The 26,714-nt window shown below is 34.5% G+C and overlaps 1 protein-coding gene across 3 annotated transcripts in view; it reads left to right on the forward strand.

Annotated features, from left to right (window-relative positions):
• Positions 1–1,045: 1,045 nt before the first annotated feature.
• The window catches only part of LOC111501931 (nose resistant to fluoxetine protein 6), an 84,457-nt gene continuing 58,788 nt past the window's right edge, over positions 1,046–26,714 (forward strand). For 2 of the 3 annotated variants that reach the window (XR_012465221.1, XM_074174177.1), the window contains exons 1-2: positions 1,050–1,536; positions 6,475–6,668. Coding sequence is in view for 2 of the 3 variants with exons in the window: in XM_074174177.1 (XP_074030278.1) it covers positions 1,353–1,536; positions 6,475–6,668 (378 nt within the window). In the remaining variant the exon portion in view is untranslated. Of the gene's footprint in view, positions 1,537–6,474; positions 6,669–26,714 lie in introns of all 3 variants that reach the window. The other variant, XM_074174176.1, reaches the window with a different exon arrangement.

The raw sequence follows: 26,714 nt of genomic DNA on the forward strand, positions 1-26,714 counted from the left end.
AAGCAAAGGAAGATATTTAAAACTGTCTGCTTTTTGTGAAAAATCGCGAACTCGAATTAGAAACTAACTCCAAATGTCATAATTACTCAACAAGGAACGGGAATCTAATCAAACTACAACAACATCGTACCAAATTATTCAAAAAGACGCCATCTCTAGCAGGTTCCAAATTTTTCATTTGTCTACCTTCCGGCCTAAAAAGTGTAGCATCAATTTTAGTATTCAAACGGAGAATCAGAGACTATCTTGTAGATGGTTGTTTTTACAATATTAATGAATATTTGGAATATCCACATTCGCCAATCAACAATGAATATCATTTCGGCATTGCCTATTTCAGCTAATATGTACATGTATAAACACTTTTAATTGTTTATTTCAAACAAGCACTCTCATGTGTTAAATTTATGTATTTTGTACTAATATACATAATATACATTTCATGTTTTTTACCATTGACGACTCCTATATCATTGTGAAGTGATCATTTTGAGGAATAAAGATATTGCATTGTATTGTATGTATTGTAATAAACTTCCTGAGAATGTTTTTCCAAACAGATTTAATTTCCAGCAATTCAAATTCAATGTGAATCGCCACTTTCGCACAGACACCGCTCTGTGCGAAAGTTACTGTATTTCTAAAGTAAAAATAAACATTTGTTTAAAATGGTCTGCCACGAATCTTAATCTGACAAACCAAATTCTACGCGGCCAAAGTCGCGGATACCAACTACTTATTAACCCTTCTTTTTTTTTTAAGAGAGTTAAACCACGAGAACTGAAAATATTCCGTGAAATTATCCCTCTTGAAAATTTCCTGAAAGTAAGAGCAATTTTCAATTTGACAACATGCATCTCCTACACATGCCATGTCAATGATCTCTCCAACTGTATATGAAGCTAATACATTTCTGAACAGAGTTAAAAAAAACGAAACAAAGTTTTTATCACTGCAAATATGGTTCAGCAAAAAAACTGATTGACTGTCAGAAAACACCGAAACCTTGAATTAATTTCACACTGAAGTGTCGCAGCCGATTCGAAGTAAACCTGAAAAACGTTATCAGCTAACCCACTTTTAGTCCAACCGAAACTCGTTGTTTTCTACTGAATATTTCAATGTCGAAATGATGTCAGTATTTCTAATGGGTGTCGGCAGAGTACTCACAGAAAATCTTATCACACCGAAAATGCATTTTCTGTGAGGGTCAATCACCCATGACACTTGAAAACAAAATTTCTAATCACCAGTCAATTAGTTAGGTATCTGTGTTTGGCATCAACTGATTATTATATAAAACAAAGTAACTCGTCGGTTCGCGCCAGTGAGTTATCAGTGCATTAAGCGCAATGAAAGCGATTTTAATTTTTGTGTGTTTGTTCAAAATCGGTGAAATTAATGGAAATTTTTTGTTGGAAACCGTCGAAAACGAAAACAAAATTGCCAAAGTTAGCAAGAAATGTAGATTAGCGTTGGAGCTGAGTGCAGAAAATTTGAAGAATTCCACAGCGGAGAATAATTGGGCTCTGAGAAGTAATTATCAGTTAATCCATATTTTTTCAAACTGTTCAGCAATTTTCTGAATAAGTACGAGCATTGTCCCAGAATCTCCCCGCCAAACAAAAAAAAAACAAAAATGTTTGAAAAATTTTTCTTCATTTCTCAACATAATCTCCTTGCAGCTCTGTACACGACGTTGCATAAGTTCGATACCGTTTTTATAATGAGAACTGTCCTGTTTCTCAAAATAGCCATTAATAACCGACATTAGTTATTCATCGTTGGAAAATCTTTGACCACTGAGCCATTTTTTCAAGTTTAAGAACAGAAAATCGTGAGAGAAAGGTTAAATCTGGCGAATCGGGTGCATGGGGAAGCAATTCAAACTTCAATTCATTAATTTTGGTCATTGCGATAATGAATTTGTGAGCTGGTGCATTGTCTTGATAAATCAACACTTTTTTTTAGCCGAATGCCGTTTATTCACTCAAACGCCGCAATAAGTTTGCATAAGAGGTTATGTTAGGTTAGGTCCAAAGTGCCCAAAGTAAGTGGGTCTATTTGATCCTCCACCGTAACCCGAAGGGTGAATAAACGCCTTGGAGTCAGCCAATCCTGGAAGATTCTGCCAGAAGTGCATACATTTTCTTGCCATCCAGGTGTTAAATATTTGTTTGCCAGAGCCTAAAACTATGCCAATGACAGGTTCTGGTCCGATGAAGCTGCAAGGCAGCACCCTCCATTGCAAGGGAGTCAGCAGGAATCCAGACCAGCTTTCCAGCTTTCAGTAGACGATCATTTAGTGCCGCCTTGTGGATTTTCTTCACTGTTTCTCTTCCCTCTACTTCCCATTATTTTACTGTTGTAAACGAAGAAGCAGACTCGCCCTGAGTAGAATACAATTCATCTTTCATACTGGTTGAGCTGATGCCTTTCAGATAAAAATATTGTACCACATAACACTGACCAATTTTCTCCATTTTCACGAATTCCCGAAAACTTTCAGGATTGATTGCTGCCAAACAAATACTAAGCAACGCAGCGTCTTCAAACTTGAAACATATGATTTATAGATTGTGTACTCTCTAATGTTTAAAAATATTTATGAATGAAAATATTTATAATAATAATAATATGTTTATTATGAAGAAACTGGTAGCTACATTACAATTCAGATACTATAAACATAGAAACCTCATATTAACCAGGTTGGTTGTATGAGTTGACATAGTTTTTGTTTTCAGAATCTGAGCCAAATACAAAGCAAAACAGAAAGAGAGGAAAACAAAATAATTAAGATAATAATTATAGCATTTACCTGTTATGTCAGGTGATCAACAATTTCATTATAGTAAATCAAAACAATTCATTTATCACTTCAGAATCTGTGGTCAATAAAAAGGTTTTGAAACGTTTTTTGAGGAGACGGTAAGAATTTCTGGAGTGAATGTATATTTTGTACATCTCTGGAAGTAAATTAAAAACCTTGAGTGATATGTGTGTGAAACATCTCTGTCCCATAGATTTTTTGGTTTTGTTTATTATGACATATTCGTTACACTTTGTTCTTGTGTCATAGTTATGATCGATTATTGGTAATTTTCGTCTAATTTTATAGAGATATGCAATGATATTATATAAATACAATTTTCTAATGCTCAGTATATTTGCATCACGAAATAATTCTACAGAGGGGTAACTAAAAGGTGTGAAGAGCATTATTTTTAATATTCTTTTATGAAGAATGTCTAATTTTCTCACTAACACACTGATATTTTTCAAATAACTACCGCCATCTCTAGGTCAGGCCGGGGATTTCTGGAACCACCCTGGTAGTACTTGTCCTAGACGATCAATAGACGATCGATATATTCAGTGTTGTTATATTTTAGTTGTTGACATGAACATAGTAATATACGTATTCAAAAAACACAATTTAATGTGAGATTTCCACTTGAAGGTTCACAAAACCGCGATAGCATTTTCGAGCTTCACAGAGTATTGTGTGAATGAAGATGAAGAACTGAAAAGCCAAAACTTTGTTTCCGAAAATCAATCTCTCCTGAAAATATACCCCTTTCAATTCAAGCAAAATTTCTATGTCTGGAATTGAGTCAAATGAGCGAGTAACTGTCATTACATACTTTCATCGATGACATCGTGACACAAAATCGAAATTTTATGAATGAATTGAGTGATTCATCTTGTAATGACAGGGATTCATGTGAGTGAAATTTTACCTCTTTCATTTACTTTATTGTGTAGCAATCCTGTGAATGATATCTGATTCTATTGAGTTCTTTTTCTTCCAGTTCGTGTCTGAAAGTTACTTCTTTGCATGCCCTACACAACTTGGTATATGATTCATTTTTGAATTAATTGCTTTCTTCTTTTTTTCGGAAGATTCCCACATTTTTTGTATAAAGATGGAGAAGTAGAAAGCCAAAACTTTTCTTTCCCAAAAATTAATCTATGCGAAAAATATACCCCTTTCAATTTGAAAAATAACTACTATAAAAACTCTTTATGATGGTTAAGTGAGAAGCCGGAAAAACTATCTCTCCTAAAAATTTTTCATTTTCAATTCGTATCTCGGTTTTGTTTACCAAAAAAAAATCATTTGTCAAAATTCGAAAGTATGTACCTAAAATACGTTTGTCTATTTCGTGTATTTCTCAAGTTAGAGAATACTTGTCACTTCATTGAGTAACAAAATAACTATTGTTTTCTTTTCAGGATTCATAAAAGATATGCGGAAAAATATAAAAAGCATATTTTCAATCAGATTGAATGTCTCCAAGCAAAACAAATACTTTTTAGAATTTATATATTTCATGAAGCAAAACAACAAACACCTTCAAATCGTCCATTTGGCTACCGCCTGGACTTGAAAACGCTCTTCAATATAGAAGATAAATGTAACCTTATAATATTACCGTTTTTGGAGCAACTATATAGTGGACACTATGCAGGAATTTCCTAACTACAGTACGAAACTTCAGAGGATGATTTGTTAGGGGCGTTGAATCACCCTCTGAAGTTTTAATACCGTAGTTAGGAAACACCTTAGGAAAAAATCAGTTTTTCCGTTAACCAGCTGTCGCGGCCCTACGAACGACAACTCTCAGAAGTCGAAACTTGTGCGAGGTAAGGACTAATGAGGTCTTACCTTTTAACATGTTATTCCTATCATATTATTACAATCAGTTCCTAAATTTAGATGTTTAAACTCTAATAGAAAATACATTCTGTGAAAGCTATTTTTCTATTTATCGGCCGTGGTCTGCAGGTTTTTATGTCTGACGTTCCGTCTACTACCGCGGTAGACATTATCCTGGGCGATGTCATCAGTCGCAGTATCCCATTTGGTGCTCCCGCTGTTCTGAACGCATTAACTGAGATGCTAGCTGGTTTTATATTATTATCAGTGAGCGTGGCTTGGTTTCTCTCAATGGGATTACCTAACCTTGACTATCCCTGTTTCGCCATACAATGGCTTCCTCGGGCGTGTCATTAAGACAATAAAGTGTTTTTAGAATACGTTATCACTGCATTTTCTTTGTTGAGAGCATATTAGGCTACAGCTGATTTGTCATTCATCCAAGTCGACAATTTTTTTTGTGCTCAGAGAGACGGGTACCTACACTTCTTTTCGTGGTTCCCATGTAGACTGGCCTGCAGCTACAAGAAATCCGGTATACCCCGGCTGTTGCCAAAAGTCCTCTGAGGTCCTTAGCTGATCTTAGACTTTGTCTGAATGTTTTTGTCGACCTAATTATTGGTTTCTCATCATGCTGAAACTCAAGCACATCGACTGTTACTTCATCGCCTTTTATAATGTCTACCGCAGTGATAGACGAATCGTCAGGCATAAAAACCTGTAGACCACGGCCAAAAAAGGCGAAAAAAACAGGCAAACTGCCGTGAAAGTTTACATTCTTTGAATAAAATTTACGTTGAAAAATGAAAATGTTCGATACAGTTTTGAGGTCTTTTGGTACTTCTGAAATAAATATACAAAAAGTATCTTTACTTATGAATGCGAAAGTCCTAGGAAGCTGAAATTTGGTATATAGATACTTATTAGGTGTTAGATGCGCATCCAACTGGAGCGTCCCTCGTGGGGGTAAAATGGGCGCGTTTTCATATGAAAATTACTTTTTCATCACTATTTCTCGTTACCGCTATATTTGCGAAGGCTGAAATTTTGTATGTAGGTTCTTTTTATGTTGTAGATGCCCCCTGGGGCTTCCCAGTTAGAATATTTGAAAATATACTAACTATTCATCACTATTTCTCCGTACCGCTATATTTTCGGTGGCTGAAATTTCATAAGTAGGTTCGTTTTATGTTGTAGATTTTCAATAAGAAATCACTTTTGAATATTCCAACTGGGGCGCCAGCCGCAGGGGAAAAAGGAGCGTCCATGGGTGAATTTATATTTGGTATCATCATTGCACCGGTGCGGAGCCGGGGCGTGTGACTAGTCGATATTACAACAAAACAGTGGAAATCGCACAATTAAATATTACGAAAATCATTACTGACTGTTTCAATTGACTTTGAAATTCTAAATGGTCAATTTGCTAAGATCAATTCCCTTGTGATTCTGGTCTAATTGAGAAAAAGTCGAATCAAATCGATCGAATCGACCAAACGAAATTTATTTCTGCTTTTCATAGTGGGAAATAATTTGAGAAGAATCTTCAAAGTCGAAGACGTTGCACATGTGCCTGATGGTTTTACTTCAACTCTCTGCGCGGCATTAGCTTGGTTAGTTGTTGTTTTTCCGTTGGGCATCTGCCACAGTACCTACTTACAAAGTCGTAGATCCACATATATTTGTAGATACTTTGTAGGTAATTACCTGAATAAATTTATCCATCTATCTATATTTTGTTATGCTGCTTCATGTGATATATTTTCATCAACTACTTTATTACAGTGTAGAATGAGATTTTGGTTTTTTAGTGTGGGATGCAACCTCCAAGGTACCTGTGGGACTGATTTCATACAACTTTGGGGAAATGGGGGACTTCAAGCAATGTGTGGAAACAAAATCGCTATCGGATAATATCCTAGGCAAATACTGCCTCGGAAGTATAACGATCACAAACACTTCTGATCCATATATTACATCGGAAAATGGCAATCTTCAACAGCAGGTATGTTCCGAAATTTGTGTGATATTGAATTTTGAGGAAACTGTACCTGAGAAAGTTTCAAACGATTTCACACTGGAGTTTTGAATATTTATATACTCGCAGTAGTTATGAGTGTTTCTAGTACCTTTTCGAATAGAGAAATATGTTGATGAAAACTTTCCTACTCTTATGTTGCGGTGTATTCCTTATGACTTTTCAGAACATGGAGTGAATTTTCATGTATTCATCAATTTCTCCCTTCAAAGTAGTTCCGCTGAGATATAGTACACTTGTGTCAGCGTTTATTCCAATCCTCTTAGTAGCTCTGTTATGCACTTTTTGGTATGTCCGAGAGCTCTCAGAATGATTCGATTGTTATCCTCTCAATCGTCAAAAAACGCCGTCCTTTCGCATTGAGAGGACTGAGGAGTTTAGTTTCGAACGATGTGCTGAGAACTGCATATTTTGGCATGGCTCATTGCCACTTAAACTATGAAATACTGATATGGGGTGCTTCCTCACATGCAAGTGAAGTATTCATTATCCAAAAAAAGATAATGAGAGATTTAGAAAAAGTTGATTCCAGAACCCATGCTAACTAAACCAATCTTTATAAAATGGGTCATACTTACATTACCTTCCATGTATACAGGGTCCTGCAACAGTGGCGCGGTGTTCCATATCTCTATATAGGAAGCAGATAGGAATCTAATTTTCTATAATATTACCTTATTGCTCGAACTCGACAAAATAAAAATATTGGCGGTCACACAGGGTGTTCGATTTTTTCTGGGCGGATCCCAACTGTGTCTTTTTAAATGGCAACCTATATTTTTTATCGCTTTTTCGGTTTCTTCATAGAAAATAAAATAAACTTTATGTATATCTGCACTTCGAAAATATTGACGGTTTTCGAGATATCTAGCATGACAGGTTTTTTTTCCAATATTCGTCACTCAGAATATTTGAAATTATAAAGTGGTGCCAAGTCCAGTTGAAATTTTTTTTTGGTCGAATATTCTACATTGGTAACTCTCTCAAACGATATATCTGAAATCGACCTGTGACATACAGGGTATGAAAAACCGCTTGCCAAATATTGTAAATGAAAATTTGCAAAATCTTCCTTATATTAAATGGAACACCCTGTATATTATTGATCCATAAGAAGCGCCAACGAAACCTCTACAAATTTCATTAAGTATTCCCTATGGCTAAGTTCAATAGTTTTTCTTAAATGAGCATTTCTTTCGAAAAATGGTCATTTTTTTCAAAGCGAAATCCATTTGACGACTGATAAAAATATACGAAAGATATCTTGTTTCAATTTTGTACATTAGAAGGTGTCCAAACAAATATTTTTTAACGAAATAAATGTATGTACCTATCACTTTTTGCTAAATGGAAAATTATTTTTTCATTGGATGCAGAATTTCACTCATAAATCGTGCAATATCAAACCAAACAAGTTAAAATAAAGAAACATTATAAATAACTATTTTTTTCATGTTATTATATTCATTCAGAGCTTGAGTTCTAGATATTCAAATTTGTCAACTGGCCAATTACAAAACTACAAAAGGGAGAGTTTAATCAAGGTTGATAATGAAACTTTTATAAAATATGTTCAACATGTCTTCCATTTTCTTGAATGCAGAGCTGAAGTCTATGTTTGAAAGACTGTTCTACCCTGCGCAAGACAGCTGGTGTAATGCTGCGAAAAGCATTCGTTATTCTAAGTCGCATATTTTCGGGAGAAGTTGGTGGCTCAACGTAAACCATATTTTTTATGTATCCCCATAAGAAAAAATCTAGTTTCGTCAAATCTGGTGATCTAGCGGGCCACCGTACAGGCCCATTCCGTCCTATCCATTTATTGGGAAATACTTCATTTAGATGATCTCTCACTTCTGCCGAATAGTGAGCAGGTGCACCATCATGTTGTAACCACATTCTATTGCGGAGGTCAAGAGGAATATCATCTAACAAACCTGGTAAATCATTTTGTAAGAAATTGAGATACATTGCACCATTCATATGTCCCTCAAAAAAGTATGGACCAATTACATATTCTCCAATGATGCCTCCCCAGACATTTATCGACCACCTATGTTGATAATCCACCTGTCTCAATAAGTGAGGATTTTCTGTCGCATAATAATGGTAATTATGTCGATTTACAAATCCATTTTTATGGAATGTCGATTCATCCGACCATAAAATATTATTGAAAAAATATTCGTTTCGACGAATTTTGTTCATGGCCCAATTGCAAAATCTCACTCTTTTCTCGAAATCAGCATACAGTAGTTCTTGATGTAACTGAACGTGGTATGGATGCAAGCGATGTTTCTTCAATACTCGTTGCACTGATCTCTCACTTATATCCACTATTTCCTCAATTTGTCGTTGACTCCTACTAGGATCTTCTTCAACAGCAAGAAGAACTTGCAATTCATTATCTTCATTAGTAGCTGGCTTGATGCGCTCATGTTTGGAATAATTAATAGATCCAGTTTCAACGAATCGTCCCAAGACCTTTCGGAAAGATCTTTCATCTGGATGCCTTCTATCTGGATACCGTTGAGAATAAATTCTACTTGCCAATAAACAATTCCTGTCTGATTCACCTAATATGAAAATCATATCAATCAAATCACTTTTTGATAACAACATTCTGATGAAATTATACCGACAGTTCAACTTCACGATTGACTAAAAATTTCAATATTCATTTGCAGCCAAATATTTTGTTCTGTCATTTGCCAGACTACTTGATTTCCAATAAATATTTAATTCGCTGAAAGGTTGTTTTAGACCGAAAGAATATGGCACAAATTCCGAGATTTTTGAAATTATTGTAACTATTCAAGAACGTCCATTTTGTGGTGTAATTCGTAACTTGTTCATCTAACAACAGGTAATTTTAGGAATGGGCGATATTTTAAGGAAAGGGTATTTTTTGTATATTCTTATCAGTCGTCAAATGGATTTCGCTTTGAAAAAATGACCATTTTTCGAAAGAAATGCTCATTTAAGAAAAACTATTGAACTTAGCCATAGGGAATACTTGATGAAATTTGTAGAGGTTTCGTTGGCGCTTCTTATGGATCAATAATATACAGGGTGTTCCATTTAATATAAGGAAGATTTTGCAAATTTTCATTTACAATATTTGGCAAGCGGTTTTTCATACCCTGTATATCACAGGTCGATTTCAGATATATCGTTTGAGAGAGTTACCAATGTAGAATATTCGACCAAAAAAAAATTTCAACTGGACTTGGCACCACTTTATAATTTCAAATATTCTGAGTGACGAATATTGGAAAAAAAAACCTGTCATGCTAGATATCTCGAAAACCGTCAATATTTTCGAAGTGCAGATATACATAAAGTTTATTTTATTTTCTATGAAAAAACCGAAAAAGCGATAAAAAATATAGGTTGCCATTTAAAAAGACACAGTTGGGATCCGCCCAGAAAAAATCGAACACCCTGTGTGACCGCCAATATTTTTATTTTGTCGAGCTCGAGCAATAAGGTAATATTATAGAAAATTAGATTCCTATCTGCTTCCTATATAGAGATATGGAACACCGCGCCACTGTTGCAGGACCCTGTATACTAGAAGCAGTATTGTTTGTACATAAAAATAAAAATAAATGTAATAGTGGCTCCAGGATTCACCATTATGATACAAAACACAAAGATATCATCAGGCTACTGAAGATGCATTACCAAAACACAGCCAAACAAACGGAGTTTTTTCCCATAAAAATTTATAACACTTTGCCTAGTGAGTGGAAACACCTTAAGAATTGAAGTTCAAAGTAAAAACTTTACTTGTCACCCAAGCTTTCTATAAGATTGATTAGGTACTCAATTGTCAGTGGACCTAATATATGTACCTACATGTGTGTGTATATGTGGGTGTGTGTGTATATATGTGTATTTATATTGTGAGTCACAACTATTGTATTGTGAGATTTTTTTATGTACACTATGTATACTTTTTATATTTTCAGTATGGCGTACCTAAGCAAATTTTGTTATTGCAAATATTTTCGAATGTAACAGAAATTGTAATTTGAGGTCAATAAAATGTCTTTCTTCTTTCTTCATCGGTCTCTTCAATCTTGGGAAAAAAAAGAGTCGCAGGGGGCAAATCTGGTAAATACGGTGGCTGAGGCATGGTTACGATGTTGTGTTTGTCAAAAAATGACGAACAAGCACTATCGAGTGAACAGGTATATTATCGTGATGCAAAATCCATGAATTGTTTTTCCACAAAACCGGACGTTCTCTTCGTATTGCTTCTCGCAAGCGGCGCATCACTTCAAGATTATACTTCTTATTGACCGTACGACCATATGACAAAAACTCCTGATATACTACGCTATGGTAATCGAAGAAAACAGTAAGCAAAACCCCGGCATACGATCGAACTTGGCGGGCTTTTTGAGTCTTGGCTCTCCTAGGCTCTTTTATTTGATGTCATAACCATATACCCACGATTTTTCGCCAGTCATGACCCTCTCAAACGAATCTGGATCGACGGTGAAGTCATTCAACAATTTCTGGGCAATGCTCAGGCGACGGTCAAAATTCAGCAATGGAGAATGTTCCTCCTGACGAAAATCAAGTAGTTTTCATAAAAGAGCTCTAAAACAACGCATTTTAGACTTATCATTTCAACCGTTTTCTTTAAAAAATTATTTAAATACTTAAAAAAGAGGAATGCACTCAACATTTAAAGGGATTCGTTTCTATTTCACCATTAGGCAACATCGGTTATAGCTAATAAAGGACAACGAATCTGTTACCTGTATGAGACAAACAAAGATGACATATTTCAGAAGTGTGCTGTTCTGTTTACTTACGTTCCGAGTTCCGAGACATTCTGTGACACATGACATTTTTTACACCTAACCTGTCTTCCTCTATATAAATAAATAACAAAACAACTGTTGTTTATGTGGCTTGTGGAGGTGGTATTGAACTATAATTTATATTTTGCCTTAATTGTTGATTTATAAAGATATTTTTCCTTTTTTAAAGAAGAATATCTAGGTATCCCTTTAAAAATTAAAATCCAACATTTGAAACATCAATTTGAATACTTTCAGAAGTGAATTTGAAAAACTCATGAATCAAACTCAACTTTATTTTGTTCAAACTTGCATTTGCTGTAATAACCCAAATTAAGGAACATTCCCCATTCTCTGCCGCAAGCTTCATGCCCAAAATTTACGAAAAAATTGCATGGCATAAGCCAACCTATATGTCGACGTCCTCAGCAACTTCTGTAATAGTGATTCGACGATTCTCCATAATAATTTTCTTTACTTTCTCAACATTTTCATCGGTTGTTGATGTGCTGAAGCGTCCAGGGCGAGCGTCGTCATTCACATCTTCTTAACCTTCTGTGAAGAGCTTGTACCGCTTGTAAACATTTTTCTGACTCAGAGTATAATCATCGTAACATTTCAAGTATTTTTGACCACCTGATACAATTTTTCACACAAAATTTTATGCAAATTCTCTGGTTCAGTTTTTTTTTGTAATAGCTCGCAAAACATTTCTAACTTTTATGCCTCTCACCAACAAACTTAACATGCTAAACAGTTGAAACTGTAAACATATGTTCTAGACGAAAGTACCAACATAAAAAATTTAAAACTCCCTAATCGAGTACAAGGAGTCCGCGAAATTTGAACATTTACCTTATTTTTTGAACAGCCCATGTATTTTTCTTGATATGAATAATAACGGTAGAATAACACGAATCCGACATTTTCGAAAGTTATTTGTAAAAATGAAGGCAACAATGTATTATTTTTATTTCACAATTTTATAATTTTTCTATAAATCCTTTAATTACATTTGTTTAGTGATTTGTATAATCAAATCATGGTAAATATATGTTTATGACTAGAGCTTTATGAAATATGCCAATGGAAACAAAATCAAACATTTTTAATATCTGCTCATTTAACAAATCTGTAGAACCAGACACTTTTTATTACAAACGATATGTTTCTAACTTTCCAAGGACGACAACAATACCTGAATGGTTGACATTGCTTTATCTGAAAAGCATTAGCTTTTCAAGTACACATGATCAATAAATTGATGGCGTTCTTACTACGTGGTAGAAACTCATAAACGTTACTGTAGTTTCATCCTATATATAACTTTTTTTTCAATATAACTTGTTTTATTTTCATAAGTTTGAAACATGACAATAAACAGTCTTTAGAATCTAGGTAAATAATTTTCAGAAAATTTGTTGATGAATCAATACCTTCGCTTGATTGAACTGATTTTTACAAGACCGTGACCTACATATCAGCTAATAACGCCGAAAATCAGAGGTTGTCATATTACGTCAAAGACGTCTATAGACATTATTTTTCGCAAATGTGTTAAAGATGTGAATGTCAACGATTGTTTTGATATGTGGCTAATATAATTGAATGAAATAAACTAATATTTTAAAAAACCTTATGATTGTAGCCCATAAATGTATTACACGTAGACTTTAAAATTTAAATATGGCATCGTATAGAGTTTAAAAATTTGCCATTTTTCGTTTAACTGTACTGTATCAATCAATCAATCAATCAATCAATCAATTTATTCATTGTAAATGAAACATTACAACGTCGTTATTTCCTTAGTATTAAAATTAAAATTAAAATACATATACACAGAGATGCACAGATCAAAATAAAATAAATAAATATATACAAAATTATCATGCACATGTAAACCTACAAGAGATGTAGTACATGTATTATTCATTTATAAAATCTTCTATTGAATAGAAACATTTTTCTATTAGGACATTTTTCTGCCAGATGGAGAATTCATTCGAGTGTTTCTTTTTTGCAAAGTCTGGAATTTTATTATATAATTTTGCGCCCCAATAATCGCATCCTTGCTGTGTTTTCTTCAATCGATGAAGAGGAACTTGCTGTAGATGTTTATTTCTGGTATCATAAGAATGATCGAGTACATTTTTTGAGAACATCTCTGGATTTGCGTGAACATATTTTAGACAACTATATATATATATATATATATATATATATATATATATATATATATATATATATATATATATATATATATATATGCACACATTCAAACGTATACATTAAACTAAAAATGATTGTTTACATTAGCTTTTATATAGCACGACTGTAGGTAATAATATAGGTACTTAGCTTGATTGCGGACCTGAATTTTGTTTACTAGTGACAATGTGGATATGCTAATTTGAAATCCGGTGAGTAAACTAAATCGATTCGATCATTTAACAGGTTGCATCCGCAATGTTAATGCTTGTGAATTTCCGAGGATTCCAAATAATTGAATTTGCAACCCTTCCTTGCAAAACTAATGCAAAATTTCCGTATCGTTTAGATTCGGAAACTTGTGGTTGTATGCCAAGGAATGCTTGGAAAACGTCGAATCATTTTTCCTAGTCTGAAGGATTTTTCTTGTTCAGCATACCGTTTTTGGACATTTTTATCACATTGTCACACATGTTAATATATTATACACCTAGGGTGAGAAGTGAGCTATTATTTACAGAGCATTTTTATATACAGAGGCGCGTAGCGCTGAGGGATATAATGTGCGAGGTATATAATAGCTTTCTCAGTCGAGGTTTATATAGAATTTTTTTCACTATTAACATTGACATATTAACAATTTTAATTTGGGCATTAATAATTTTCTAACAATTTGTTGAATATATCGGAATATCAAGTAGAGTGGAGCGTGTTTATAATCAGACTGGCTTTATTTATGTAAAAATTTGGCATGTTTCAAATTTTGATATGAATTTAGGAAATATCTCATTGCATTTTTGATATATTTCAATGTTCCACTTCTCTCATTGTTTCTGTATGTTCAGAACTTAGAATTTCTCAGTTCTGCATTATAGTGAGAAAAAAAATTCCTTGGTTATATGATAACCCAAGGCAGCTATGAATTGTGGCATGTCAAATTGAAACGGTACAGTTTCCATGTTGAATACGCGATTTCGATAAGCGCGCAACATCTACTTAGGCCATGAAAACGTTTGCCGGCGTTTCTATGACAACCAAACACTGTACAATGATTATTATTGCTGTCAGTTTGCCAAATGCGGTTTTAATTCAAATTTAGATGTCATTTTGAAGAAGTTAAAAGATCTATATAGGTAAAACGTCAATATAATTAATTGAAAAATGGGTGAAAATTCAAGTTACGATGATTTAGAGATGATGTGTACCGTGTACCCCGCCTGAAGTTAGAGTGGTGACAACTAGTACAAGTAGTGATTTATTGCCAGAAAAATCAAAGAGACTGTACATGAATGCATATAACCAACTGAAAACATGGTGTGAAGAAAGGAAAGTTGCTAAAGTAACAGAAAATGTTTCATTAGCGTATTTCAAATAGAAATCTGAACGAAAACAGGGGTCGACATTGTGCGCAAATTATTCCATGCTAAAATCGACAATTGCAATAAAAGAAAATATTGACATTGCAGAGTTTTTCAAGTTTTAGCATTTTTAAAACGAAAAAACAGTCATTATAAACCTAAGAAATCAAAAGTATTTACAAAGGAAGAAATTGACAAATTTATAGTTGAAGCTCCTGATGACGAATATTTATCAAAAAAGGTATACTACTTTTTTATTTTAATTTTTTAATGGAATGATGTTAAGGCTGTTATTGTAATTGGTGTTGCCGGTGCCTGCAGAACAGATAAATTATGCAATATGCTCCTAGACGATTTAGATGTTTGCGATGATATTACTATCATAATAAATATTCCTTATTCAAAGAACAGAACATCAAGGAAGTTTGTTGTTGTTGAGCTGCAATGGGCTAATGTTATTAAAAATTACTAACTAATAGGCCAACTGACACTACAAAACTATTTCTTATATACCGTAAAGATAAACATATCAAACAAAATATTGGGCACAATACTATTAGTAAAGTACAATATGTCGTGGCTATTTATCTCAAATAAGAAAATCCTGAGTGTTATACTGGTCATTCTCTAAGACGTAGCTCGGCAACACTTCTCGCAGAAAACGGAGGAGACTTACTAAGCCTGAAACGGCACGGTGGGTGGAAGTCGGCTGCAGTGGCTGAAGGATATATTGAGGATTCAATAGCTGATAAGAAGAGAATCGCCGAATTAGTGCAAAAATGTAATGTACCCAATACGAGGATTGTTTGTAACACAGAAGTGAATTTACCAAGTCCAAATGTTAATTTCATTAATACAGGAAATGCTGGAATACACATGATTTGTCACAATTGTACAATTAATTATAATTTCAAATAATTTTCAAGCGTATTTCCAGTGTTCAATTTCCTATTTCTAATTGATAATTTAAGTTAACAAAAGTTTCTGTGAATATCTTTAAAATTATAGAATTGTTCTCATTATTTACCTAGGTGTTTTTTTATCATCATTATTTACCAAGGGTGATAAATATCAATTCTTGTTAGGGGAATGGAGTAAATAATAGCAATTTCTCAGGTTAGTAGTGAAAAAACACTATTACAGTCCGGACACTTGAACTTTTAAACTCCAAATTTCTCCAACTTGTCCACTTTATTTTTGGCATTGAAAAGGAAATCGGATAACCTAGCATGTGGTGTGATTGCCACTTTCATATGTTTTTTTTCTGTTCTTTGAAAATGTCCTTATAGGACGAAACTTCAGTAACGTTAATTACAAATAAAAGAGGTAAAAAACGTAATGATCAGTTTCAAAATCCAAATTGATACATGTCAAAAAGGAAAATGCAAGAGTTTGAAAACGTCTCTGTTCAATATGATGATAAAAATTCTGATAAATATCATCTAATGACAAATTTCTATTTGTGGAATCGGTACCAGTGACTTGGTCACAGTATATAGCTATATCAGAACCAGTAGGATCACTTCGATGTCGGCACTTTGATGTTGATGGTATGAAGTTTTTACTGCGCTGGATCCCCCGCGCAACTGGCCGAGTCGTGTTCAGTGTATATACACTGCTCGACACATGAATCTTTTATATACTGCTCTACATAAACTCGGATACGATTTTTATTAAGTCAATTCCAAAAAAAGTGATAGAATAGAAGTGACATTTGAAGAGAAAATGGGAAAAACGATGAATGTCTAACAACCTTAAATCTTATTCAATAAAGCATTTTTTATTTTAAATTCGGGTTTTTATCAAAACAGTTACATATGTATTTTTAGCAAGTATGAAATATCCACATATCATAATAAATAAAATAAATTAATATTTGTTACCGCTCTCCCTTACTGTCACTGCTTCTACGTAAGTAAAAAATTTGTGTGGCAGGTTTGAATTTGAACTGTGAGACTCTCCCCCACTATAAAAGGTGTCGAGTCAGTGAAGTCATTCAAACAACGGCCAAACCTACGGTAGTAAATTAGAATAAGTATGACGATGATGAAAATATTATTTCATTGTTATTACAGGAACATTCAGATAATTGAATGGATACATTTAAAAATGAAAATAATAATTTGGGAATACTTTATAGCATCTACCAGTGATTGACAGTCAGTAGCTTACTACAAGGTTTTCTTGTTTTGGTGCTTCTCAAATCTCTATTTATGAATTTCAGGCTATAAAATATTCTCACTCTTACGAATAATGATATGAGATAGTCTAACGGAAAATGCTCACATGGTTTGTGAAATGTAATTTCAGAAAGCAACGCTCTAATAGAATTTCCAACATTTTTATCTGTGGCTTTTTCAGTGAACTGATTACAAAAAATGTTTTCCAGTGCATTCAGAAACACAACAAAACTATATTCAGGCATTTGTAAATTACCGAATGTATCATTTTGTGCATTCTGATATGCTCTAAAATGGGCATATATTGTAACGTCTGTCAATCCTTTCTGCCCCTGTGCATATTCTCTACATACATGGCAAGAATGCTTTTCGAAACACGTTTTTAAGAAGTAGCCACCAATATACATAATAGCATTCTTTTCTGTGATATTCAACTGTTTATAATCAGTGGTATAGACTTTTAGAGGCATAAACTTTTCGGTTGTGGTAACAATAAAGAGCTGTCCTGAACAAGTTCTGGATTAATTGTCCTGAACAAGTTCTGGAGTAATTGTTCCTAGAATACCATCAAATTCTTCCAAATAATTAGAACCTTCGGAACTATCAAAGTAATTCAATAAAAAAAAACATTTTTCCAAATGTTCTTTGAAACTGAATGGGTGTGGGATTCCTACAATTTCCATTTTGTTGACGTACCTTTCCAAAGAAGTTTTCCAAACAGTCTTGATTCAGGCGTGAAATTGAAACTTGAGACTATGAATGGCATGTGGCACACTGTTGCCAAGTGCCAAATTGAACAATCCTGTGATATATCAATACACCGAAAATTTTTGTTAAAATACCTATATGGATGATTATACATGATATATCTGAAGTATCAATTGATGTTATGAGAGTTATCGTTGGTCAGATATTATGGATGCGTGAAATTATCCACTGAAAATTTTGTAAAAGAAAGTAAATTGTAGAAATCACATATTTGGCGATGCGCCGGCAACTCTGCATAATATCTGTCAATTCACTGTCGGTCTACTGCGCCGCTTGAAATGTTGATCCCAGGAGCAGGTCACGCCCCAAAATGCAAAAAATGAAATCTTGACCAACATTTTCATGGAAGTGATCCTACTGGTTCTTATAGCAATTATACTGTGACTTGGTATTGTTATAAAGTTTTGTCGATTTGAGGATTATTGCAGATATAAATCATCATATAGGAATTAGTTTGATGCTCCAATTGATACCAATCCTGAAATCTTCTGCTTCTATGGATTTATGCACTGAACTCTACTGAAGGAAAGTTTGTGTCTTATCATTTTCTTTTGGAAACCTACTATTGAGTAAATGAACCCTCTCATATTGAGGGTTCCAGTTTTGGATTTTTCATTTCCTTGAATGCACCACAGATCACTTTCGATTTATTGCTCGACGATAGATTGTCTGGGTGAAATAGGAAAAATCCTCAAGTCCCGCCAAGCTAAGATCCGAAGTATTGTCGTAGGATCGGTATTCGTGAGGACTATTTGGTCTATTTTGTTTTATACAATATTGCAAGAAGGACACGTCCGGTAAGCGAGTATTTCTTCATAGTTTATCTATAATTTCTACCGCTGGGATTGCTGCTACGATACTGCAAAAACCAAGAAATACCAGTGCAGGCTCTTCCTTAATTATAAACATTTTATTATCACCTGAATATATGAGACCATATTTTCTTATGTCATAATAATAATAGTTTTATTTTGTGAGCCAATTATAGCTATATTTGGAGATTCATATATGAACGATATGTTGTCAGTTATCAACCATAGTTATCAACTTGTATTGGTTAATGGATATCTAGTAAATCAATTCTTTTCATTGGACATTAAGTGTTGATTATTTATGATCGGTTGTTATTTATAATTGTCGATTATATTTCTTTCCCGTTTAAGTAAGTTTCTTGGCGACACAATACCGTATTAAACGGGTGGCGCCCCTTTATTTTATATAACATTTCTTTTCTTTTGAGTTCCCACGCCCACACCACTGAGTGAGCAGGCTGGTTTTGGTCAAGAAACAATAATGCAGCATAATGTCAGATATTTATAGAATCATTTTCATCTCATTGTAGATGAAGGTTCATATTGGAATTGCCCCCGTAACATCGTTCACCAACATTATATTAGATAAATCGTAAATATATTCAAAACTTAATCCCCTGAAATTTCTTCGCAACCACAAACGACAGATGTGAAAATTAATTTTCATCATCTCCGGTTTATTCCAGTACTTTAAAAAATTACATATGGTTAGTATCTTGCAATTTTTCAGTTTCATAACTTTGGCTAGTTTTCTCTAAACTTTTTCAGCAACACAATTTCACAAAACAAGTTAGGATACACGTTCGTTCATGAGAATTTATATTCATAAAATATCACCACTTGAAATCAAGGGTGGATTTATGAGGAGAAATGCATGATGACGCTCCTAGGGTTAAAATACTCTGGAGGTAAAATAGCTCCCCAATCGGATCGCCGGGTGGAAGCTGACTCAAGGGCATCATCTTGCAGAAGTTATTCGAAAACCACTATTTCTGAGAGTCAGCAGCAGTCCACAGGGTAATAGCACGGTAACTGCAATTGCTAAGAGGCCAACTAGCAACTTCAAAATCGATTTCTACAACATCAGAGGACTCAACTCAAATATAAACTCAGTGCACCAACATCTGCAATCAAATAGTCCTCATATTCTTGCACTCACAGAAACCAAAGTCAGTACTTCAACAAACCCCCTCAATTTTCTATATCCTGGCTATGATTTCCACTCCCGATTCATACGTAACTTTGGAATATATCTTGTCAGAAGCGATATATCCTGTAAACGAGAGGAAATCCTGGAACCCCGAAAATTTGATGTTATGTGGTTCAAAATAATATCACAGATGATCACCAAATTCATTAGTTGCGTTTATCGGCCACCAAACGATTCCCAATAAAAGGCATCATTCTCTTCACTTGCAAACACCATTGACTTTCTGCAAATCAATAATCCCACTGTCGAAATTTCCATATTCGGTGACTTCGATGTGCACAATATCGAATGGCTCAAATATCAACAACGAACAAGGTCGCGAAGCTGAGGCTTTTGCAATAAACAGTGGACTTACTCAGATTATGAATAAGCCAACCAGGATTCCTGACCGTGATGGATCTGGATCTGGATCTATACCTAACAACCAATCCAGAAATTTACACAGTCACCGTAAAGTCTCCATTGGGATCTTCTGACCATAAACTCATTTATTATCGATAAATGTTGGGAAACAATCTTAGCCGTGCAAAGTTTGGCATTAAAGTTCAGCTGAATGGGAGGATTTTCAAAACCATTTCCGAAATTTCCCCTGACTAGATGTTTGTTTCAGCTCTAAAGAGATTCATCAACTCATGCTTCTCAAGTCATAGAAGTTACTCTATCATCCATGGATGCATATACAGGGTCCTGCAACAGTAGCGCGGTGTTCCATATCTCTATTTAGGAAACAGATAGGAATCTAAATTTCTGTAATATTACCTCATTACTTGAGGTCGACAAAATAAAAATATTGGCGGTCAAACATCGTGTTTAATTTTTTCTGGGCGGATCCCGACTGTGTTTTTTCAAATGGCAACCTATATTTTTTATCGTTTTTTCGGTTTCTACATAGAAAGTAAAACACACTTTATGTATATCTTTACTTCAAAAATATTGACGGTTTTCGAAATATCTAGCATGACATTTTTTTTTCAATATTATAAAGTTGTGCCAAGTCCAATTGAATTTTTTTTTGGTCAAATATTTTACCTCGGTAACTCTTTCAAACGATATATTTGAAATCTACCTGTGATATACAGGATATGAAAAACCGCTTGCCACATATTGTGAATAAAAGTTTGCAGAATCTTTCTTATTTTGAATGGAACACTCTGTATATTATTGATTCATAAGGAGCGCCAACGAAACCTCTACAAATTTCATCAAGTATTCCCTATGGCTAGGTTCAATAGTTTTTCTTAAAAAAGCATTTTTTTCGAAAAATGGTCGTTCTTTCTACGCCATAAACTCGACGAAAGACTTTTTTGAAAGCGAAATCCATTTGACGACTGAAGAATGTACGAAAGATGTTTCGTTTCAATTTTGTACATGATAGCATATCCTATAGTTTTTCTTATTTTTTTTTTCTAAAAATGACAACTCTCTATTGTATTGCCATAATATCAATGATTTTTTTACTGTGAAATCTATATGTGACGACTGTGATCGAGATTTATATTATGTTTATAACACATTCATTCTCTAAATAGAACACCGTGCAATTTCTTCATTTAATAGCATAGTTTTTCTCCAAGCCTTTCCTTAAAATATCGCCCCATGCCTAAAATCACCTGTTGCTAGATAAACAAGTTTTGAATTACACCGCAAAATAACGTTCTTAAATAATTACAATAATTTCAATAATCTCGAAATTTGTGCCATATTTTTTAGGTCTAATACAACCTCAGCGAATAAAATAAAATTAAACGATTTGTTGAAACCGGATGTATCAGTTATTCTAAACATGAGCGCATCAATCCAGCTACTAATGAAGATAATGAATTGCAAGTTCTTCTTGCTGTTGAAGAAGATCCTAGTAGGAGGAGAATTGGTGAAATAGTGGATATAAATGAGAGATCAGTGCAACGACTTTTGAAGAAACATCGCTTTCATCCATCTCATACTACTGTATACCGATTTTGAGAAAAGAGTGAGATTTTGCAATTGGGCCATGGAAAAAATTCGTCGAAACGAATATTCTTTCAATACCATTTAATTGTCGGATGAATCGACTTCCATTGTCTATTATATAAAATGATTTGAAATTCCTGAAACAAATAAAAAGAAGAATTGAAAATGAATGGCTGAAAATAACAATTATATTAAGCAAAATAAACCTGAAATGAAATAATAGTGAAATAAAATACAAGTAAAAATAGAACAATCGAATAAATTAAAATAAAGAAATGAAAAAAGAAAATAAAAATAAAAAGTGGAGAGATTCCAAGTCACGTTAGTTCACAACGTTTCGATTGTTAGTATCTACAATCGTCTTCGGGTGATGACTGGACTGATTCCTCCGAGAGATGACTATTTATAGATCGTTCGAGTACTTTCACTTATCCCCGCTTTCCATTTTCCGCTTCACTGGTTCCGTGGGAGATGACCGTTTTGGCGGGAGTTGGCCATTTTTCGCTTGATGATGGGTTTCTATATGTTGTGTATTTCTACGCTGGCTTGGCTGAATACGTTGTTGGACAACATGTATGCGGCTTCCTTGAATTTTCTCCTAAACCAATGTTCCTCTCTGTGCAAGATCTCAGCTTGGGACCACTCGATGTTGTGTTGATGGGTCCAAACATAGTCTGCTATTCCTGATTTGCTGGTTTCCCCTCGCTGTGTGCGTTTCTTGTGCTCGGCAATGCGAACATTCAATTTACGTCGAGCCACCGAGCCGCCAGCTTCTTCCGAAAATATGTGACTTTTGGCAGCTTTGCACCAGCTGTCTTCCGCAAGATAGAACAGTCTTTCAAACATAGACTTCAGCTCTGCATTCAAGAAAATGTAAGACATGTCGAACATATTTCACAAAAGTTTCATCATCAACCTTCATTAAACTTTTCCTTTTTTAGTATTGTAGTTTGTCAGTTGACAAATTTAAATATCTAGAACTTAGGTCCTGAATTCATGAATATACACCATAACATGAAAAAAAAATTAGTAATATTCACAATGTTTTTTCATTTAATCTTGTTTGGTTTGATATTGCACGATTTATGGAAAAAATTCTGCATCCAATGAAAAAAATCATTTTCCATTTAGAAAAATGTTATAGGTACATACATTTATTTCGTAAAAAAATATTTCTTTGGACCCGCTATAATGTACAAAATTGAAACAAAGTATCTTTTGTACATTCTTATCAGTCGTTAAATGGATTTCGCTTTGAAAAAAGTCTTTCGTCGAGTTTATGGCGTAGAAATAGGAAGAACGACCATTTTTCGAAAAAAATGCGTTTTTAAGAAGTACTATTGAACCTAGGCATAGGGAATACTTAATGAAATTTGTAGAGGTTTTGTTGGCGCTCCTTATGGATCAATAATATACAGGGTGTTTCATTTAAAATAAGGAAGATTCTGCAAATTTTTATTTACAATATATGGCAAGCGGTTTTTCATACCCTGTATATCACAGGTCACGGTTTGAGAGAGTTACCACTGTAAAATAGTTGACCAAAAATTAAATACAATTGGACTTGGCACAACTTTATAATTTCAAATATTCTGAGTGACGAATATTGGAAAAAAAAACCTGTCATGCTAGATATCTCGAAAACCGTCAAAATTTTCGAAGTGAAGATATACATGAAGTGTCTTTTTATTTTCTATGTAGAAACCGAAAAAGCGATAAAAAATATAGGTTGCCATTTAAAAAAACACAGTTGGGATCCGCCCAGAAAAAATTGAACACCCTGTGTGACCGCCAATATTTTTATTTTGTCAGGCTCGTGCAATAAGGTAATATTATAGAAATTTAGATTCCCTATCTATTTCTTGAATTGAGATATGGAACACCGCGCCACTGTTGCAGGACCCTGTATATTCTTTTTTCAATGAAACGACATTCTAACGGCAAACCTTGGTTCAACAAAAATTGGGAGCAAGCTGTCGCCTCCAAAAATCTCGCCTACCGGCAGTGGCGCAAAAATCCCAGTGCCGAAAACCAAGCTAGGTTTGTTAATGCTCGCAACAACTGCAAACTTAGGATACATGAAAGCAAAAAACTTCACAATCAGAGAATTAGGGATGAACTGCTAGCCAATCCCAACGGATCTAGATCCTTCTGGTCGGTAGCTAAACCTGTTAATTAGAACTTTATCAAATCCATTCCACCACTAACAAGCGGATGGTTCAATCACAACAACAACCATAGAGAAAGCAAATCTACACGCTGAACAATTTGCGTCCCACTCCACAGTCGATTCTCTGGGAAAGGCACCACCCACTATACCCACACTAGAATCCCCCACTAGAAATTACTCTTCGACAGCGTCTAGTCAGGCGAATTTTGAAACAGCTCAATATCAACAGGGCGTCTGACTCTGATGAAGTTGCCGTCATCGTACTTAAAAAGTACGCAAATGAACTCGCATCAGTATTTTGCCGACTTTTCAACCTGTCTTACAAGAAAAGGAGTTTTCCTTCTTGTTGGAAGATTGCTCGAGTCCAGCCAAGCCCCAAAAGGGGCAAAATAATCTTCCAAATAACTATAGACCACTCGCTTTGGTATCAGTGATATCAAAAATCATGGAGAAAGTCGTAAACCACCATATCCACAAATATTTGGAAGGCTCCAACATCTTGAGCGATCATCAATATGGCTTTCGGGAAAGCTGTAAAGCTGTAAGCTGAAAGCTGTAAAGAGTTGTTACGCTTGATATTTCTAAGACCTTTGAACGTATGTGACATGAGTTTACTGGCCAAACTTCGATGCTATGGCTTGTCGAATCATTTTTGTGTATGGCTCTTCAGCTTCCTGTAAGAACGTTCCCTGCAGGTGGCCGTCGATAGATATCTCTCGAATACTTTCACCATCAACACTGGTGTTCCCCAGGGATCCATATTGTTTCCAACCCTCCTTCTATTGTATATCAATGACCTATTGGAAAAAACCAATATATTGCTTTGCTGACCACAGCACACTTGTCTCGTCATTCAATGTGGATTCCAGGGCATCGGCTACGAAGGCACATCTTTACCGGCAGCAGGAGGTTGCATATGTTAATGAGGATCTTGAAGTGATTTTAAATTGGCTCAATTCAATGCCACAAAAACCCAGGCATCGGTTTTCTCCAAGAAGATGGATGTCTCCGAACCGGATTTAATTATGTCAGGTCAGCTTTCTGCTTCGATAAGTTTGTTGGGGGTTAAAATGGACATCAATATGTCTTGGCACAGTCAACTCGTTGGAATTGCAAAGGCTGCTTCTCAAATGCTTGTAACACTGCTTAATAAAACTCAGATCAGACCTTCTTTGGAGTATTATTCTCATGTATGGAGCTCCGCCCTCAAACATACTCTGAAGTTGCTGGATTCCATCAAGAGGAGGGCCATCCGCCTAATTGGCAGATGGCTCGAAGAAAGGATAGATTTAATGTAGAATAAACTTCATGAGAACGTTTTTCGAAATTGATTTGATCTCCAGCGATTCAAATCCAATGTGAATCGCTACTTTCGCACAAGCACCGATCTGAGAGCGTCTCAATGATTTTCCTGTAGCGCTTGTGTTCTGTCCTTAAAAAAAAATTACATCATTTAAGATAGACCCTGTATAGTTATTAGATCAATTTACAATTTGCATTTTTCTAAACACTTAACGGTGAAATTTCAAAGCAACATTTTTTCTAAAGGAACATTGTTCTGCTAAGTGTTATAATGGTAAAACATTTGTTACATTTGAACCTAGTGCGTTACCTTTAAAAAAAATCACTCTCATAAGACATTAATATTTCAGTGTGTTGAGTCTAATACAGCAAAATTTCGCATTTTTTGTGGAATTCTGACAAATTTGTTTACTTTTGAATAAAATATCGAGAACTCTAACAAAATTCCGTCAGGAAAATTTGAATTTTAAGTGCATGAACTGTCGAGTTCTGTGGTATGAAGTATTTTTATTACAACATTGTTCTGGGAAAATATCCACTAGCAACAAATACCATGACCACCATCAGATAGAGGAGATTGTAATTTTATTTTCATATTTCACACATTCTGAGTCTTTTTATTGTCTCCATTTTGAGTGTAATCACACAAAATGGATGTAATTCTAATGCATTTTGTGCCATTTTCATGTAATTCGATCAGCGATTTTTTATTTTTTATGTTTCGGTCGGTAGCCAAGCGGTTCGACGTGGGTGCTTTGTTCACTCACTCGAATTGACTACCGTGTTAGTCGGTGGTTCCAGCCCTAGTCTGAACGATCGCTTTTCACTTGCTATCGTCCATTTTGATGGTGAGATGCATGAAAGTTAGAAGTATTTTGCGTGTTTGGCGATTTCTGTGTCAGAAATGGAATCGAGTACTCAAAAAACACTTGCTTGCAAACAGTGATTGTACTCAGAAAAATATAAACAAGTTGTTCCCTAAAACGTGAATTTTCTACCAGTCTTATTCTGTTTAAAAGAAATTTATTAAACCATTTAAGAGACCATTAGGGTGATACCACATTATTATGTTTTTTTTCATTTTTAATTATTGTAGGTGGTACTTATCATCAAATATTAGTAGATTTTTTTTTATTATTGTGTTTATACGTTTATTAATGTAAACATTATTATCATTGTTATATTTTATTAGGATGTACCTTATTTGAATAAAACATTTCATTTCATATCTCATG

The sequence above is a fragment of the Leptinotarsa decemlineata genome, unplaced genomic scaffold, assembly GCF_025532065.1.
Source record: "Leptinotarsa decemlineata unplaced genomic scaffold, Ldec_3_MD MMD2_tig00000505_RagTag_RagTag, whole genome shotgun sequence".
Lineage (NCBI taxonomy): Eukaryota > Metazoa > Arthropoda > Insecta > Coleoptera > Chrysomelidae > Leptinotarsa > Leptinotarsa decemlineata.